At 39.3% G+C, this 20,928-nt stretch overlaps 1 protein-coding gene and 2 non-coding genes across 3 annotated transcripts in view; all 3 read left to right on the forward strand.

Moving 5' to 3' along the window:
- The first annotated feature begins 204 nt into the window (after positions 1-204).
- Trnan-guu (transfer RNA asparagine (anticodon GUU)) lies at positions 205-278 on the forward strand. Its single transcript has one exon. It is a non-coding gene; the product is annotated as a tRNA-Asn (tRNA).
- Positions 279-3,466: 3,188 nt separating this feature from the next.
- Positions 3,467-3,540, forward strand: Trnan-guu (transfer RNA asparagine (anticodon GUU)). Its single transcript has one exon. It is a non-coding gene; the product is annotated as a tRNA-Asn (tRNA).
- A 12,339-nt stretch (positions 3,541-15,879) lies between these two features.
- The window catches only part of LOC141899613 (endothelin-converting enzyme 2-like), a 34,762-nt gene continuing 29,713 nt past the window's right edge, over positions 15,880-20,928 (forward strand). The window contains exon 1 of the mRNA XM_074786024.1: positions 15,880-16,772. Coding sequence (XP_074642125.1) covers positions 16,554-16,772 — 219 coding nt within the window. The 5' untranslated portion in view covers positions 15,880-16,553. The remainder of the gene's footprint in view (positions 16,773-20,928) is intronic.

Below are 20,928 nucleotides of genomic sequence, written 5' to 3' on the forward strand. Positions count from 1 at the left end.
AGTATTTCACACAGTATAATACTGCGAAACGTAATTTTATGGTAAAATGATTCGTTGTATACGGTGGTTGCTTAGTGAATATCAGTTAGGCCTTTGCTGGTATTCCTCATATGGTGTCAAGCGGATATGTTTACAATTAAAGACCACAAATCTAACCCTCAAATCTAAGCCAGGGAATTTTCCATAAAAATAGGGCTGTCGTCTGTCTCTGTGGCGCAATCGGCCAGCGCGTTCGGCTGTTAACCGAAAGGTTGGTGGTTCAAGCCCACCCAGGGACGTGACTTTTGTTCACATTTCCCTTTAGGAAAACAAATTAATTTCTCTAAATTACTTTTTCGGTTATTCTGTCCTCTTCGCTTGTACATATACGTATATTTCGATATTTCTTAACGGCAACTACGACATCTTTATTGGTTGGCAACCAGACATTTCTTTTACTAATCCTTGCCGGGAAACATGAAAATATTCATCGGCCATGCATAAAACGTGGGCTTTGTTTTTCACTGGCACGTGTGTTTTCGTAAGTCCGCAGTTCGTAAAAAACATCCGAGCTAATCAGAACGGCCACCCGTTACTGATCAATTAGATCGGTTTTACGGGGAATGGTCCAGTTGCCTCGACTGCTGCCCACGATCGCCCTAGGGTTGCGCGACCGGTTTCTCGAAATCACCGCACACGGTTGGCACACCGCTGCAAATCTCAGCGGGAGTCGACCCCTCTGGTAGCGACTGGTGACCGTGTGGCAGCCTTCGTCACGGTATTTCATGTCGCATGGTTGAACACGGCCGGCGTATCCGCGTATGGTGGCGCGTGGCGCTACACAAACACTCCCAAGTGGCTAATAGTATCAGAAGAAAACATTTTTCACGGGTTCTTTAGTAGTAATAACAAAGCAGAAGCGGCAACTTCATCTAATGGGATTTCTATTGTCGCGCATCCTCCGTTCTATTCAAGGCTCGTTAAAATCTCGGTATGCTTACCGGCTTTGGTTTAGTTGGCGTACAATACGAGTTATTATGCCCCACTCGGAGGCTTTGTGCGTGCGTGGAAAAAGTCGATACGTCGGAAAGAAAAACCAAAGAACAAAACGAGACAGACACAATAATAACGGAAAATCATTCAAATTGTTAACTATTTAGTGGGGAATGACGGAGAATGTCATCTGGTCATGGCGTTTTCGCGATCTCCGAAATGATTGACCGATAATGATCATTCGCTTTAAAGGTATATCATGAGAATTGATGAATATTGACCAACAATTGCGTGAGAATATTCTCGAATGCGACATGAAATTAAGTCCGCTTAAAGGAAAACTGTATAGATCTCGTCAGAATAACCACTGAGAACTAAACTAAACTCTAGCTAATAGACTAATGCGTCCATGGAATTAAACCCAACGAAATACAATGAAATCTAAAAGAGGTTATCAAACATGTAGCAAAAAAAACTGAATGCCCGGGTTCATGAAAGAACTTATATGTAAGATTCACTAATTAACAAAGCAATCTCTGAAAGGACTTTGGGCGGTATAGAAATTTTGCTTTTCAATTCGAATTCAATTCCTTTTGAATTTGGAATATTATTTGCATCGACTGTCGCCGAGCGTTGGCGATGTCAATCAGCGATTTCTCACATGACGTTGGTTAATTCTAATTTTGAATGAATAGTCGCCAGAATAATGTTTTTTTTTTAAATTCATCCTCTTTTTCGAATTGGATTTGTTGATAGCGTTGATAACGTTAACGTTTCATAAATTATTGGTAAAGTGATTATTCGATTTTGAGTGTTATATTTCTTTTCTTCTTCCATCTCAATATAGGCCCATATATTCTCTTCCCGCGCGCAACTTCGAATGCGTGATCAAAATGCCGCTCAGTCTCGCTCCTAAAACTGGTCAGAAAAATCCCTTTAACCCCAACATCTCTAATGTCTTCGATCTATTATATTGCATAAACGACGTGATCTTAAAACCTGATACTCGTACCAACAATTAAAACCGTTTTCCGTAGAGAGAAGTGTAGTAGAAATGAAAAAAATAACACCCATATCTGAAATACACGCAAAGCAAACAGCGCCGAATCTCGGAATGACAATACACGCGCTGCAGTTAAAGTGCCATAGGAAAAAAAACTAGGCAAGATATCTTAAAATTTAAAAGTTCACCTGAAAGGGGGCGTGTATGGGCACACTTCTCAAAATGTTTGGATTTATTTCTGAAAATAACGAACTTCAAATTTCAGTACCCTGGATTTCTATGCGCACGGCAAAAACTGACCACCGATTTTTATATCGCTCCCATGTCGCATTGTTGCAAATTTGAGAAATGATTTTTACATAACTCAAAACTAGAGATTCACACGGTTTGAATGTTGCTTAAACTGTCAAAATCCATCCATGGACAGATGAAATATGATACAACACACATCACGGATAGTTATTTAAAAAGAGAAAAAAATGACCCAACAATTCGGGACAAAAGTACCCTAACAGAATGGCGGCTAGCAACTGTAAAATGGTTTATTAACAAGGGATTATAATTAACAGAACATGATTTTGATGACAATCTATGAGTGTATATGTTGTGTCATTGAGGGTTGATTGGGGTTTAAGCGTGTTTGAGTTTTTATATTTCTCTTTTTCTTCTACACTTTTTTTCCTTTTTCAGGGGCTTGTTTCATACAAACAATTTCTTAATTTCTACAGCCCCAGTCTAATTTACTGCATTTTGTATTTTGTACATAAGTTGTTGTATTTCACTGTTTTGGACTCGCGGCACAAGTTCGAAGTTTCTTACCAGACCGTAAAACGAAACAATAAAAAATGAATGTTTAAATTTGTATCAACCAGTAAAAACACACATCATGCACATGTTATAAGTGAAGCCAATATGATATATATTTTCAGTTGAAACTGCGCCTATTAAAAGTTACATTTGGTACAGAATATTAAAGTTTCACTTACAGTTTTCTTTATTGCTCCACAAATAATTACATCGCGCGCTACACGAAAACACAAAGATTACATAGATTACAATAAAGCGGAATGGTAGTATCAAAATTCGATATCTAATGGGATACACGAAATTACAGCATAAAATAACAACAGCCATTGATGGTATGATAAGAAAATAAATTGGTACTTTTTGGTGAATACCGCTCCATTTAGCGAGGTCTTACCTCTCGATCAGAAAAGGTTGTGTAGGCCAATTCTGTTATCATTATAGGGCACTTGAACATTAGGACATAATATCGCGTTGGTGAAAGTAAATATCCAATTTCGTATTTCCATATATTCCCTATATGTTGCTGAATAGGGGCCTACGCTGCCGATTGGTAAATACCTGTTAGAGCTTCATCGATATTTCTGCATATCGCATTAAGAGTCATTTTCACCAAATCCTAAAATCTATCTAAGAAATCGAATCAAATTTTCAACGAAAAAAGCGAAAAATTATGCACATTTGTCCGTCTCTGTGGCGCAATCGGTCAGCGCGTTCGGCTGTTAACCGAAAGGTTGGTGGTTCAAGCCCACCCAGGGACGTTCCATTTTCATTAAATAATAATGTTTTTCGTATGCAGTTTTACCGAAAGTCCTGGTGAAAGTCTTTGGGCCGATTTTTGTCCAGTTTTACCTCTATTTCTCGGTTTATCTTTATTGTCGAACAACTTTGGATTCATTCCCATTTACTTTTATCAACCCAGGCCCCGCAGCTTTTTGGGTGACCCACGAAATAGTAGAATAGCGACACTGGGACGTGGAGAACATGTGATAAGTTTAAAACCCAATTTATATAAAATATGAAAGATTAAAAACGAATTTTATTTATCAAGAATTTCAGATCAAAATACATAACGTTTCCAACTCTCACTGGAGATCATCGTCAGGTGTAAAACAGCTACCGACGATGATCTCTATTGAGAGTTCGAAACGTCGTGTATTTCTATTTTCTAATTCTTAATGAATAAGATTCGATTTTAAGCTTTCAAATTCAGTAGATAGTGGTTTTACCCTTTTGACCCATGAAATAATTTACATTTCTCAGAATCGGTACTAAACGCGGCCGATCTTCAATTGATTATCCGACGAACTGAATACCGAGCCGGATTAAACAGAATCGCGTCGGGCGGGGATCGATTAAAATCGCACGCGATTAAAAATGCGGTCGCAGTGTGAAACCGTGAAAACGGTGTTTTAAAACGGGCAGGTGATATCTCGGTCCGACCGCGTCACAAAAGCGCGATACGCGCGTGCGCGAGGCGATACGACGCGCGAGGATACTCGAAACTTGTAGTTGAAATTTCACAATGAAATGACGACGGGGCGCTAACTTTGACACCGGACAGGTGATGAAAAGACCAATGATAGTAATTTTTGCCACGATTTTCTTCGATTTGACAATCTCGTAATTGAAGTGTCGAAGAGACGATTACACAATACTCGTCATTCGACATTTTTAAACCGCTGTTTTATCCTCCGCCGGGCCAAAGCGTTGAATTGCGAAATATCTTCAGATCGCTAAACCTGCTTTTGAATGGCAACCTATATTTCGACCCTGACAGAGGCTGTGAAAGGCTGTCAATTCAATCACAGAAAAGATATCCGTTAAATAGAATTATTGGCTTCAATGAAATCTGGAATTTTCATTCTTGTACGATTCATTCTCTTTTCTCATTGATTTGCTAAAGCCGCAAATAATGACCAAAACATGAATTTTCAAACATTTAGAGCTTAAGACACTTATCATTTGACCGATAAGCAAAAATATCAATAATGCACTGAATTATATGCACAGTTTTATTTTTGCACATAAAATCTAAACCAACTATCTAAAGAATTAAAGAGATTAAAAACTAATTTTATTTATCAAGAATTAAAATCAAAATACACGACGTTTCAAACTCTCATTAGATTTTTTTTTAAATCTTTTAAATTCTGAATATAGCTGGTTTTAAACTTATTACCTGTTCCCCACGTCAGGGTGTGACTATTTTTCCATAGTAATAATATAATTTTAGATATATCTACAACTCAACGATGAATGATATAAGTATTTTTAAACGCGTAGTCAAATTAATCTTGTTATTGTAGTAATTCATACATTTTCAATCTCGTTATTTTCTAAATATCTAAAAGCTGTTTCTTTACAATGTGGTCAGCGATGTGACATAATTGCGGGCTCGATCAATCCCGTCGCGTGACGTCACTACTCCCGTTGTGCCGGACCGAAACGAGCCGTAACCTATTGAAAAAAACCACGCACGAAATCTCCGTTATTTTTTTCCAAAATTGAATTCTAAATAGCAATTGATATTTTAGCCGGTGTCTCAATCGTATCTCGGTGAGATTTCACAATCCCGTCGCGGATCGCGCCTCGAGGCCAGCGTTTCAGTGCGCGCACCTGCAAATCTTACGCGTGGAAAACAATAGACAAGTACAAAGGGAAGTCCTTTTTGTTGAAATTTTCGTCGACACGAAGACAGGCTACGCAGCACGATGATTAGCGCCGAATAATTAACTATTTCGTACAATTGATAATTACTAGCAAAACAGATGGAGTGAAGTTAAACAGTGGACTCCGCCCCTGCAATTATAGAAGACCCTAAAGCTATAAACTGCGAACAGTTCTCTCGGCGGCGATTAGTCAGGCGAAGAAAGGCTCTTATTGAAAAATCTAAAAATCTTTTGATTTCATGGTTTTCCTTCGGTTCGGCGAAATATGCTAGGAATCGATGCTTGACAGGTCACTGTGACGGGCGACGGGTGACGCGCGCAACACGCGCGTGTTTACAAAAAGATACACACCGTATAGAAGATTTTGATCTTTTTCTCTGTAAAGAAATTGATTAATTTTTTGGTATCAGTTTTCGCCCGGCAAACGATACTTTCTCCTTTTTTGATGGACAAACGATTCCCTTCAGGGGAGACGTTCGCGCGTGAATATGCGAGACCCAGTTGGACTTGGACTAATCGTTGTTTTGTATTGTAATAACATTTACAAGTAAATAACGAGAAGAGTAGTACCGTATAAGTTAACTGTTTATTTGACGTACGCTTTATTTAGTAATGTATTCATCACTCGTTCACCTGACGAAGCTTCTATACATAAGCAGCGAAAGCTCGTCCATGGTACTACTAGTCTCGAGGATTTCAGAGTGATTGATTTCGAACCTGCGATATCCGATTTCCATTGTTCCATTTCTGCAAAGATACTAACCCCGCATTTAAACTCATTAACTGGAATAATCCAAGCCATAGTAATCCAAGCGACCTCCCACCGACACAAACAAAGTTTAAGTGGGATACCAATAAAGCTAACCTCTACAAATCAGACTTAGAAAATGAGGGATTCGTAGGAATTTTAGATGATTTGGCCAGTGATCGTATAGGGCCCGCGGAAGCCAGTAACTATATTTGCGAGAGGTTTAAGGCCGTAGCCGCCAAAGTAATGGGTATTAAACATAACGCTAGATATCGCTCGCAACACCGTCCGATTGTGACGCGTAAACTTAGTAAAGCTATACCGGAAAGCCAAAAGAACCTTCTATAATAACAAAACTGTAATTAATAAAAATGAGACAAATAGAGCCTTTAGAGCATATAAGAGATCGGTCAAATTCGACAAAAAGACTGAAACAAAGGCCCTCAACAATAAACTTAAATTGCTCAAAGGTGCCAACCCTAGAGAATTCTGGAAGGTCCTGAAGCACCAAACACTGTTAAAGCTTCCCATGAAGATATATTCCGCCATTTTCAGGAGCTTAATAAAAAACCGATTTTCTTCGATGATAATGTGACAGAAGAACGCGGCACTGATCAAGTACCCTGGACAACGCAGCGCTAAGCTCCCCCTTACAACCCGATGAAATACACAAAGCAATCGGAAAGTTGAGAAATAACAAATCGACTGGCCTAAACGGAATAATAAATGAATTTTTGAAATATGCCGGAGCGGGCCTGGTCTCAGTCTTAACTTTACTGTTTAACAAAGTTATTGCAACGGGGATCGTCCCGGATGATTGGATTGGTTTGGTTATCTATTCTAAACCCGATTAACACGGCTACTCTACGAATATTAATGAAGTGACTAATGAATGTATAATAGAAATAGCGTTCATAAAAAAACCATTATTTATGTGTGTTTAATATCGTGGTCTTGATCAATGTAACTATAGGCGCCTGGACCCAGTTCCACAGTTGTGAGTTAGAGTTAACTCTGAGTTAAAGTTAGTTTATTTTCAATGTTTTAACCCAGGGTCAAATCTTAACTCAGAACTGTGGAACTGGACCCTGGATATAATACTGGCCACGGTTTCAGACATACAAGATTAAACGAAAATGACCGAAATCAACCGGCGTTTTATGGAAAAAGCCTTATACAATTTCCTTTCAAAACGAATAGATCAACGAATCTTATTCTAGAATGTATAAAAAACGTATGTCAAAGAAATTGCGGGGATTTCAGACCTTGCAAATGAATAAAGGTGTATATCATAACCTTATTAATGCGAAAATTCGTTAACATAACCTCCTCAGGCACATTTATTCAGTGGAAGTATATCAAGGTAGATACTCCTAATTCTGTTCTTTGGAAACATTTGATTGACACGGTCGTGAAATGTCAATCTACATCGTTCATATTTTTACCTACTATGCTGTCATTATATCTTGCATGAATGGAACATGCAATTTACGGCTTTCAATGCAAAGGCCAACATCTAGGCCGACAACTATAACTCTTGTTCAGGAAATTTTCAATCGAGATCGTGTCGAATGAAAAGTAAATTCCATGTGATGGTCACATGCGCAAGTATAGTTATACTCAAAAAAGTTTCTCATTGTATACCACGTGAATTCAAGCGTGAGGTGTACTTTAATTGCACAGGTCCCATACCTGTGTGGCCGGCCCTGTTTGCACCGGAGAAAGACCGTACAAATCGTAAATACGCTCACGTGTAGAACTTTGAAGATATTTCGTATCTTACCGCTCCCTTTTAAGCCGATGATGTACAATGAGTACTACATGGGCCAGTTGCTAAAAAGTTGGTTTTGATATAACCGTCTAATAAATACCATAAAATGAATTTCTAATTATTACTATTATCATTATTAGTGTATTTATAGTGCCTGGATCCACATGATGTGCTCAAAGACACAATCAGATTTTAAACAAATAGATGTGTTTTTAGACGTCGTCTGAAGATCGCTGAACTGTCTGATGCCCTAACAGAGAGGGGAAGCTTATTCCACGTGCGTGGAGCAGCACAAGAAAAAGAGCGATCTTCAAATCTAATTGTAAACTCAATGTCAACTATCCACTTGTTAATTCAACCAACTTTTGAGCAACTGGCCTCATATAGTGTACTTATTATGTATGCGTTTAAAATGTTCATAAATTCCGACTTATACTATGAATATAACCAACTACGGAACGAATCACTGCTTTCACTGGTCGACGTGGTGGCTCGGGCCAAAATTGATTTGAATTTCGAGACGGTGGCTATACCTAGCAACTAATGTATTCCTAATTACACGATATTACGGGGATATTCTTTCACCGGGTGATATAGAAATTGACCATCAAAAGAAAGTGTTTCGAATGTTTATCTCACCGCGCATCAGGCTTTTCTGCGGGCCACGCAGTTTCATTTCATTAACGGAAGCCCGAGCGGTAGCGTGCGTCATTATCGCTAATTGAACTTGAATTTAAACATTTTCACCGCGCCGTGATATATGAACCGGCTTCGGATATCCGCGATCCGGCCCCGCGACCGAGCGCAGGAAGCGTATACACAATCGCGCGATAAAATCTGTGTCTTCAGGCGACCACTAAATGGTGTTCGTAAACACTATCGCCGCGACGAATACATCTCCGCGCAATTATAATGGACCAACCGGCCGCCATAGCGCTTTTCGTCTCGGCTTGGCCGACACAACGATCGAACCCCGGTATAAGAGATGACGAGCCCGATAACCTCCGACAGTTCATAAGATCGCGTTTCGTATCTCTTAGGGGGTAAAATGCGAACAAAGGAAACGCCGAATAGATTTGTAGATATAATTTTTACTGAAACATAACCATTTCCATCAAATGAAAAGGGGGGCTTATAGTCAAAAGATGTAGTTAAGGCCGTAAATAATATAAAACATAAAAAGGGTATTATCATTAAATTATGATTTCAACGATAAATCTAATGTGGTAATGGATATAGAAGTGATTAAAATTATCATTATCATTACTATTAAAATTAAAGCAATGAATTGCTTGGTACCCTTGGCACTTCGATGGTTCTTCAACAATTTATTTCCTCTTTATGAGATAGAGGACAAGGTCCATATTATCTTACATTGCCCTCAGTACAGGAATGCACGCTCCATACACATCCCAAGAAATGTCATTACACTCGCCAAAACGCGTATAAAGTTACCAAAGAATCGATTTAGCAAAATTTCTGAACAATGTCAAATATATGAAATCACTTTAATGAGTCTAGTTTATCTAATCTGACCATTATATGTAATCACTTTGACTGATTTTGCATCAGGTTAACACGCGCTCCTGCTCAGCCCTTCTTAACTTGTATCATGTTAATGTTAAACTGTATCCGTCATGTGTTTATTACTTAAATTTGTGTGTCATACGATGATATTCTCTGACAATAAATAAATCATCATTGTCATTATTTTTATCATCTATACTGCGAAATCTGAATCACTGATGCGTCTTTTAAAACGTATAAAATATAGAAAGTCGTGTTTTCTGTCCTGAATCCAATTCTCACGATAATAAGATTTTTCCTTTTACCGACTGAAGGACATGATCACTAATATCAGGCGTTTTCAATTTAATTCCGAGGAATTTTGACAGCGACATTTTTATTTGTGTTTTCTGTTCTGTTTTGTTTTATTTTATTTTAGCTAAAGGCTTTAGCTTTAGACTTGAATCGTATATGGAACGAATCCTTCGACAATCGACAATCGTCCTTACACAGCTTTCATAGATACGTTAAATCATGCACTGTATATTAGAAACACAAAACTGCTCCCGTGTAAAAACTTTTCCTTTTAGGCAAACTCAGCACCAGATGTGAAGTACCGATTGCGCTCCCCTTGACGGAGAAACCCATCCTCATCGGAGCTGCACCGTCGATGTCATAAACTACACTTCGGATACCCAAGGACCATACTCTCATCTGGAAAATTTGCGTTTCGAAATGTGCTTCCTTTCTATCTAGTCGACACGCGGGATCATCAACTTAGAGCACTTCGACATCAACATCTACCCGAGAAAATAACTACAATAAACTAACGGACTATTTACACGTAGAAAACGACCAAAAAAATATAAAAATGGACAAAATGATCTTCACCCTTGTAATTAGCTATTTCCAAAATCTTGATGTATTAAATTAGGCAGCCAGAAAAATTCACCGCAATCAGTCGCTTGCCGTTTCAGACTGCTTGGAAGATTGTTTGAATGAACCGGAACCGAATTTCTAATTATGTACTTCGATTTAAAAAAGAAAATTCTGTAAATTAGACCGCCGAGCAAACAACTATATCTGTACTTCGATTTCCGAATTCAAAATCAAACCCCCTGTTTCGCTCCCGGCAGGTGTGGTGGGTCTGTAAGGGACACTCAGTCAAAAAATCTAACGAAATTTACAAACCAAATAAACAACAGGGACAATCCCTATTTTAAGATCAAAAAGACGTGTCGATTTTCGTGAAGATGTATATACGTATTTTCCGTCGTTTTTCCTGCTATCAAATTCGCATTTGCGCGGTATTTATTTGCGCCGTAATTGAATTATAAGGCTCGCGTGCTTCTTGCATCTTGTGACGTCGAGAAGCCGTTGAGTGGTTTCCAAAGCCAGACAAAGTCGAATCTCCCGAAGAAACGACAGCGATGACGCGATAACCGGCAAATTAATCAAATGATACCCTATAACTCGTTCAGATTAAGCGAAGTATTGCTGAAAATAGAGGGGTGGTTTGTACGGGTTCCTAGCATTGAAGCGCTCGACAGAAATTTGTCGGCGCATGAGCGGATAATGGGCTGTTTACGCGGAGCGCGTAGGGTGCGGTGTCAAAATATTAAGTCATAGCGTCATGCGCCGACACTCAACACGAGTGGTCGCGCTAATTCGTGTCGGATATCACAGCGTCAGATGATATTGATACGGACTGGCCAACGCATCGCCGTAAACATTGTAGTGATTTGTTTTCAATTTGGTTATTGTTGTTCATCTATCACTATTTCAGTATATTAAACCAGTCGCCTCCGCTTTACTCTGTGAATACATCTGCGTCACCAGAGGGCGTTATTGCGAACAAACATATCACAATAAGCCTTTTTACAGTTTCCAGGCGCCATTTTTTGGGTACCCACCGGGTCCGCATTGTTGAATTTTTTGTCCCTATTTTTTCCCCGGTTAATATTTTTATTTCGTTCATATCTCTGGATTGGATAAAGATAGAAACAAAGTGAAAATATTGATTGACTCAGCTGATAATTAGTTTTTTTACTATGTTACTCAATCATAAAGTTAATGCAACAATGCGCGCTGGTGAGGTTATAAGCATTGATATCGTTTTCCCGATAATTCAACTTGAATTATTGCTCAGCTCATTCAAAAGTTCGTAATTCTTACAAATTTTAATCTACATTTTTGAAATTTTCAGGATCAATAGCCATCTATATGTGGTCTTATATACTTTTTACCGTTTTCAATTATCTTTATTAATTTTTAAGTAATTGCGAGTCAAACTTCCAAAACACGTTTTCCCGGGTCCCCTGGGTGCATCTTTATATCAGGAAATTTTACAATTTCACCGTTTCCTACTTTGTTGAAAATCAATTTATTAAGTAACCATGGAAATAAGGGCACCTAGGTTTTTGAAAAATGGTTATTAAAGATATATATTCTCTAGGATTTGTCAAAATAAACAAAATAACCCAGGTGTTGCTTTAACCAGCTACCTAGGTTCACAACAGATCATTTTGTCCAACGTGTTTCATTCGATTCCAAAACTGCACGTACGGGTATACGATTGCAAATGTGAAAGTCAGACATTATGTGGCACATGTATGAGAACCACAGTCTCAATGCTGCGTCGCATTGACGTCGCAAATTTGCATGGCTACTTACGTGAAGTGGGCTAATACAGACCTTGTATGATCAAAACTGACTTAGAATTCGTGCCAAATCTCAAAACAACTATCAAACACACGAGATCAATTTTGACAGAAAGTAAACGAATGTTATGTTCATCAATACATACTAATATATTCCAAAGTTCCAATCTTTCCAACACAATCGACTAAGCCTAATATATTCAAATTCAATTTGAAACACCTTCCAGCTCGTGTCACGATCAGTAATAAAGATCGAACATCGAACGTTCTCAAAAAAGCAAACCCGATCCAACGGTTTGCAAACGTCAAGTTTGACACAACCGTGGCTGCTTCCATTTGCGTGGAGCTGCTGCTGAAAATTCAAAAATGTAAATCGGGTACCGGTATTTAACTGAAGACCGAGCGCTCGCCATTACACCATGGTATTTCTGATGGTTAACTTTTGAGCAACTGGCTCCAGAATCACCTGCCAACGGCCATATTTCATTGATGCAATATACTGTGAAACGATATAATATAGACGGGAGATCAATGAAACTTAAATGCCTGACACTAAGACTTATTTCGACTTTTTTGACTATCTTAGATGATTGGGAGAGGGGTCCAAAAATAAGGACATTTTCCGTAGATTAAGGCTGTGAGTAGGGTGCCCCTCGGTGTTGAAACAAATACATCCAAAACAATTTAATTTGCAAGAGGATGAATGTTAGATTTGTAAGTTTTATGCGATCACTGTCTTGACAAAGATGGTAATCTTAATGGGAAGGAGCAGGGGTCCGGACTACCGACCCTCCAAACCCGTAGTCTGTCCCTGTGTTACTAGAAATATATCTCTATTTACCATTTTTTTTCAAATAACTAGGTGCCCTTGTTTCCATAGTTACTGAAAATTTTGATTTTAACAATGTAGGACCGGTTAAATTGGCAAATTTCTTGATATAAATATGCACACATTTTACTCTAGAAAACGTGTTTTGGAAGTTTGACTCGCAATTACTTAAAAACTAATAAAGATAATTAAAAACGGTAAAAGGTATATAAAACCACATATAGATGGCTATTGATCCTGAAAATTTCAAAAATGTAGATTAATATTTGTAAGAATTACGGACTTTTGAATGAGATGAGCAATAATTCAAGTTGAATTATCGGGAAGACGATATCAATGTTTATAACTTCACCAGCGCACATTGTTGCATTAACTTTATAAATGAGTGATATCATAAAAAAGTTTATTATCAGCCGAGTTCATCGATATTTCTACTTTGTTTCTATCTTAATCAAATCCAGAGATATGAACGAAATAAAAAAATTAAACCGGAGAAAAATAGGGACAAAAAATTCAACAATGCGGACCCGGCGGGTACCCAGAAAAATGGCGCCTGGAAACTGTAAAAAGGCTTATTACTTAATGCTGTAAATAACAATAAACTAATCAAACTCGCTAGATTTGTAAATTCTGGTCTCGAGCTACCTAAGTAAATTTCATGTATACGTATCTGTTATGTCTACCATTATTGTTATGTGTATTTCTGTTTTCTTGTTTTTAAATTTAGTGAATTATAGATTTTTATTGTATAGATTCTTGTAACCTCTATATGCCAATGATTAATTAGAGAGAAATAAACCATTCTATTCTATTCTTCGACGAAAGGCATGCTCAGTGCGACTGTTTTTGGCCGATAACTACCTAAGATGCTCTTAAGATGGTAAGGCGTTCGGACAGGCCGAGCAACAACTTAGTCGTCTTTTTCCGATTTACAAGAAAGACAGTGGTTCCAGCACTTTTTAAAAAACTATGGTGACACCCTGCACTAATACACACACGAAGTAACTCCTATATCGAAAATGTGCGGGATTTCATGATCCAATAATTTTGAGTGGTACCGGAATATTCCAGTACCCCCAACAGAGCCATTTCATGAATGAATTCTTGGTCATTCAATGTTCGATGAATATGTTGACCTTTCAGTCAAAAGATCGATCTTTTTCGCTTGTTTGGGAATTAGCGCAGCCGGAGAACGATGGTCATAATTTTCATAGATGTTGATTGAAGCTAGATTAAAACGATTCAGCATACACATTTATATTTACAATCAATCGGCGATACGAATTCTGGCTCATTCTACTTTGAAGAATTAAGACCAGTCCACTTTTTCAGCCGGACGGAAGATTGATTACGTGAATCGGAATCGACGTCAAATCAAATCAACAATAAATAAGAGGGACGATGCATATTTCAAGATGAAAAAAATCGATGATTTCGGTTTAAGACACGATCTTGTTTTAATCAATACACGTAAGCCCTGGCTAGTAAACACTGAAACCAGTTTCTCCGCGTCTAGACATGGTAAAAACGCGTTAGAATGAACAGTTCCAATCAAAGCGGTTTATTCTCAACCCGCGAGCCGGTTTGAAGCAGTATTTCGCCGGTTTAGACGCAATTTCCGAATAGGAAATTGCGCCGTTGCCGTAAATCTTTTGTAGAGGACTTTTTTCGAAGTTACAACAAAAATCATCACTTATTTACCAGTCCAGAACACATATCATGTATTCAGAAGTAATACAAACTGGGGGATAATACAATCGAGACAGTAAGATTGCTAGTTTAAGTTACCAGATAATCAATTCTATCGCCTATGTGAATGGGAAGATCACTAGATTCATAAGACCATTCTCATTGAATTATTGTTGAATGTCGAGCTGTCGAAAAACAATACGCCATCTGTCGGAAGCTTTTGTCGACGTTTGCGGTGCCTCCAGAGCGCGACGTCGACGAGTTACAAGCATGGCATCAACTCATTCGTCACCTGGTGGACGAAAACGTCGATCTCTGGGAAAATATCGCGCAGAATTTTGATTGATAATCCGCTGTTGAGGCAATCGTTCCGTTGCTGTGGAAAGTAATGTCAACTTAAACAATTCAACCTTATTTCAATTTACATCATGTATAATTCTAGCCAATTTTTTTAATACAATATCTATTTTTTATTTCATTTAAATCTTACAAAAATTATTTTGATTGTTAACACTTACATAGCAATTTAAACAATATATATAAAATAATGGAAGCAGAGCAAGCCGAAATGCTTTTCTATGATTAAACGGCTTTGTGCTCACATGTATGATGTGCTGATGAGAGCCCGGGATGAGAAACCCTTAATTTCCCTCCACTTCAAGGTCAAGCAATACGGGCGTTTTTCACGATCGCATGAGAAATGGCATTCGTCATCTTTCGTTTTTATCACAGGGGCTCGTAGTTGAGGTTTGGTGTGAATAGTGACTTAGATCCTCCATTATTCCCGCAACTGTATTCTTAAAAAAAAGCGTGGCACGAGACTCCACGATTCTAATAACCACTTCATACCTAGAGGATTTCCGTGAGATCTTTTACAATTTTTCACAACATGCTGAATTATCAAAATGTTTCTATGGTTAAAAGCCATTTGGCAACGAAATGGCCTTCATCTACGAGTCCCTGTGGTTCTTGTGATATGTAAGATTGTCAGTAGATGGCGCATTAGTAAATCCACTTACAATAGCTAACAAGACGCGAAAGAAAGAAAAGGTCGCATTGATAAAAATAATCGTGGTCCGGATATTTTATTACCATTTTGATATATTTCATGTGCATTAAATTTGCTTTTATTGGCAGTTGAACAAAGGCGCAAAGAACAAGAATATAGGTTGACTTTTACGTAGCTATGTATATATGCGTTTGTTCCAAACACGAGTACTTTCGAACATTTTATTCCGGTTGGAAAATTTTGTCGACTGCCGGAGATCGACTTTCCTCAAATTTAATCGATTTCTTTTGTTTACACGGACAATAATCGGGAGCGATAGCGCAAACATTATCGACTACCAAATGGGGTCAATCGTAAACGGTCGAACCGTACGAAAACGAATGGCGAATGGAATGCTGATGATACTAATCGCGCGTTTGGTATAGAATGATCTATAAACACTCGCAGGCGCTACCGTAATCCCATAAATAAATCCATACCGACGACTAGGCCTACTTACCTGTTGGTGATTGGATAAAACGAAGATCGATTATCAACGACCAATACTGTTTCATTACTCGGTTAAACGCCGGCGACACTGCAGTTTCGCGCACGTTCGGAAATCGGGTGGAAGTTTAGTTTCGCGTGCCGGGGAGAATGTCGTCGCTGTTCTCCAATAGCGTTGGTATCATTGTTCGCGATTAACGCCGGCGCCGCACACTTCTACTCATCACCAGCAACTTTGACACCGGTAATCGACGACGACCGCGCAGCAGCCGACCAGGCCGAGATTGGACTGACGATGCGAATGCATACTCGCCGTTGCTCTCTTTTTAATTAATTACAATCGGCAATAATCGCTATCGATTAGGACGATTACAGTTTACGCGTGGGGTAGTTGTTGCTTCGATATGGCTAAGGAAAAATACACGATAGTGAATCCCGTCTATACGGCGGGGCATATGCAAGACGGTCACATAGGAAACGGCAATATATATCCGCCTCAAGGAAAGCGAGTTACCCTTTTATCCGTGATAACGACTGTTTTAGGAATTTTACTAGTAATGGCAATAATAATCATAATATTGTTTGCAGTCGGTTCATTCAAAGCGAAAGACGACGACGACAAGGTACGTACTATATACTTGTATAGAATAATGAATCGGCTTTAAGCATACGTACTTATCAGTTTCAGATTAGTACATATCTACAATTCATTTTCATAGACCATGGACCTAAGTCCAGGCTTAATTATTTATGTGTAATTATTTATGCGCCCGTATTGGTAAGATCATTGGTCAATCATAATATTATTGGACGATAGAACAATAATAATCAGAATTTCAGTTAAATGTCTGTTAGGCCAAGCATGTTAGTGCAGGGAGGCTCGATAATGTAGTAAAAAGTAGAGAAAACGTCTTAGCAGTTGTGCAATACGCGTGTCCCTAATAATATAATTGCACTTATACGGTCGCAATGTTGTCCTCTTTATGTGTACTGCTACGAGGTATGAGTGCGCTGACGAAGTCCACAGTTGAAAAAAGCGAGACGGCATTATTTTCCGAGGTACTCGACAACGAAGTGTTCGAAAAAGCGCTTTTTTGAAGTTGACAGCTCATACGCGATATGAAAAACGACTTGCATTATTTCTTGTGACGTCCATCTTTTTTTTACACGCTCCGTGAAATCTTCCGATGCTCTCGTTTTTGTTGGTTCCGTAAATACATCTGAATGCAAAATTTCTCATAAACGCTACACTTGCAACGTACTTACTATGAAAAAAACCCTGAGCCACACGATATCTTAATTTTCGTTATTTGACAGACGACATGAGACCGCATTTAATCTGAGACGTCACAGGCGCGAATTCAATGAGGGGTCCAGCCGGCCCTGGCCCCACTTTTTTTTTGATCGAGCTTACTTTTGAAGGAAGCATATGGGTACTTTACTGAAATGACTGTAAGCATCATTTAACACAGCAGTAACAGTGACATGTGCCCTTGGGAAACCTCACCATCCGTCTTTAGACTAATCAAACAAAATATCTGAATACGCTCGACTCCTGCCAATGTATATATAATCATTAATTCCTTGACAAGGACAGCTCTAGTGTGTGCATGGTAATGTAGAGTCCTCTTCTCTCTCTCTCTCTCTCATCTCTCTTCTCTCTCCTCTCCTCTCTCTCTCTCTCTCTCTCTCTCTCTCTCTCTCTCTCTCTCTCTCTCTCTCTCTCTCTCTCTCTCTCTCTCTCTCTCTCTCTCTCTCTCTCTCTCTCTCTCTCTCTCTCTCTCTCTCTCTCTCTCTCTCTCTCTCTCTCTCTCTCTCTCTCTCTCTCTCTCTCTCTCTCTCTCTCTCTCTCTCTCTCTTCTCTCTCTCTCTCTCTCTCTCTCTCTCTCTCTCTCTCTCTCTCTCTCTCTCTCTCTCTCTCTCTCTCTCTCTCTCTCTCTCTCTCTCTCTCTCTCTCTCTCTCTCTCTTCTCTCTCTCTCTCTCTCTCTCTCTCTCTCTCTCTCTCTCTCTCTCTCTCTCTCTCTCTCTCTCTCTCTCTCTCTCTCCTCTCTCTCTCTCTCTCTCTCTCTCTCTCTCCTCTCTCTCTCTCTCTCTCTCTCTCTCTCTCTCTCTCTCTCTCTCTCTCTCTCTCTCTCTCTCTCTCTCTCTCTCTCTCTCTCTCTCTCTCTCTCTCTCTCTCTCTCTCTCTCTCTCTCTCTCTCTCTCTCTCGCTCTCTCTCTCTCTCTCTCTCTCTCTCTCTCTCTCTCTCTCTCTCTCTCTCTCTCTCTCTCTCTCTCTCTCTCTCTCTCTCTCTCTCTCTCTCTCTCTCTCTCTCTCTCTCTCCCTCCTCCCTCCCTCCCTCTCACTCGATATGAATGCTCATCTCACTTCAGAAACGTATTCGATATCTGGCTTCCACCTCCCTTGGTATATAACGACGGTAACAAGAAGACGATATCGCTTATCGATATTAATTTTCGATGCGAAATTCATCGGCGTGTGAACAAACGTTGCTGCAATTCACTAATGCAATATGTATCTAGATTTTTCTCAGCAAAATGTTAATTCAAACATTTCGTAGTGCTCCGACTCAACATGGTCAGTTAAAGATCGGTACATAAACATACATTCCCCGGTACACCATCCGCGCCGTTAGCGGGTTCTGTTTACATATAGGCTTACAGAATTTTCATTTTGGAACGTGGTGATTTAGGCTACTGACGTTAAAACATAAAAACATACCGGGTCGTTGCAAGTTTCAAGCGCTTCCTCGCTCTTGCGACGAAACGGGCGCCGCCTCGAATCCATGTGTAAATAATTGGATCGATTACTGACTGGTAACAAAAATTGAAAAAAGGAACAACGAATTTCCACTAAATTCAATTATATGAATATAACGGAATGTTCATGATCAAAAATAATATAATATATGATATAATAGATGATACCTAACATAAAGCAGTCCTAATTAGCCTAAATAAGAAAGTCCTGAAGGAAAGTCCTGGAGAAAACTATACCTTACCGAGGTTGAGGTCTGGTACGACCAAGGGCGTACTTTTTTATGACCGAAGTCTCCATCCCATCTCCATTTATGACCGGAATCACACCACCTCGACAGAAAGGAGGTTTTGGACTCGGCCGCGATTGGAGGCAAACGGATTCTTCGATCTGATAAAATAGTACTGACCCCGATAGTGCCTGGCCCGTAGGAGCGCGGCCTTTTTAAAGGTGCCACACTATCGAACAAGAATAAACGATTCCCGATTACGGAATCCTAAACGCCACGGATATGGTGGAATGAAAATTTCAATTAAATTCTGGGCGCGAGAGATAGGAATTTACGACGACGAATGAACGTTTCCAGATCACCCGGTTCCTTGTCAAAACCGGTGATTTCCGTGAAATTTATTGCGAATAAGATGAAAAGCGTCTCGAAGCTGCCAGCCAATTCATCATCGATGATTGCCTGTTTCTGTCTTATCGTCGAACAGTTAACAGATAAGGTCATTTCGTTGATTTCTAAGCAATACGTCAATGATTACGCGATTTCGTTAATCAGCTTCAGCGTCGATGCGCGCTCGTTTTGACGTCTATAGTTTCTAACGAATTCGGATTGATTGTAATCCGTTTTTCCGATGACGGCGCTATGCACGTAAACGTATAAAGATTTTTCGCGCGGACAAGCCTGCTGTGGATCGTATGAGGTCCATCTGAGATCGGTGGCCAACCCGGTGGATGTTATCCGCGCCGTATCGGCTATCTTTAAAATTCGCCCGGGGTAACTTCCGACACGGAGATTATTGACCTTCGGTGCCCCGACCTTGCGTGCCGTCACAACTTACAAGTTCCAGTATTGCGTGCTGTTGTCCACCTGAACCGTGAACACTCTGAAATGGAGAACTTGCATAATTGCCTTCAAGCACGGCAATGACTGAGACAGTTCACAATATGAGTTGCCTTTAACTTCTAAATACATGCAGTCCATATAGTTCCATATATATATGATATACATAATTTCCTTTTGCCTTGAAGGAAAGGAATCATTATTAGTTAAAATGGATAGCCTTGGAAAATACGCGCATATCATTCTTCAAACGTGTCCAATTTCGAATGGAAAGTGTGCCGAACAAAGTAAAATCGAAATTACTTAAAGAGGTCATATTATATGCATTAACGTCACGAATGCTATATTGGCTGTCTTTTGAATTTTTGATTGTTAAAGGCCAGGCGCTAGTCGCTGTTACGTGAGCGCAAGGCTTCCATACGCCCGTAACAATAAACATGTTTATATAGTATGAAATAAGTCACTACCATAAAATACCATTCAAAAACAAGGAGTTGGCAAAAGTAATTCTTGCGCTGCAAATAAAACTCAATGGAATATAGGAGTTTCTGTTTGACCGGACAGAGAATCCTATTGTTATGCCTTGATTATCTTCACTATTATATATCCTCAGATCTTTAGAATTCTTAAGACACCGCTGAAAATGCTAAACCAAATAAAACGGTACAGGTACCAATTTAAGGCTGCCAATCGATAAAAATAACTTGCCTGTCTTCATTAGTTCCTTAAGTTCTAGGATTCGAATCCAAAAATTTCCGATTATCGATGTGACGACAAAATGACTTCATTTGCAATTCAGTCGGTGGGACGAGAAGGGATAGCTCCGAGCAATATTTCGCATCTACCCTTCATCTAGATTCGTCATTTAGATAGCCGCGTTGATATTTCTTTGCGTGGACGGGGCTTATTCTGAGAACTGTCCGCATTTGAATACATCCCATGACTTCTAGAAAA

Source organism: Tubulanus polymorphus, chromosome 2, assembly GCF_964204645.1.
Source record: "Tubulanus polymorphus chromosome 2, tnTubPoly1.2, whole genome shotgun sequence".
In the NCBI taxonomy this organism is placed as follows: domain Eukaryota; kingdom Metazoa; phylum Nemertea; class Palaeonemertea; order Tubulaniformes; family Tubulanidae; genus Tubulanus; species Tubulanus polymorphus.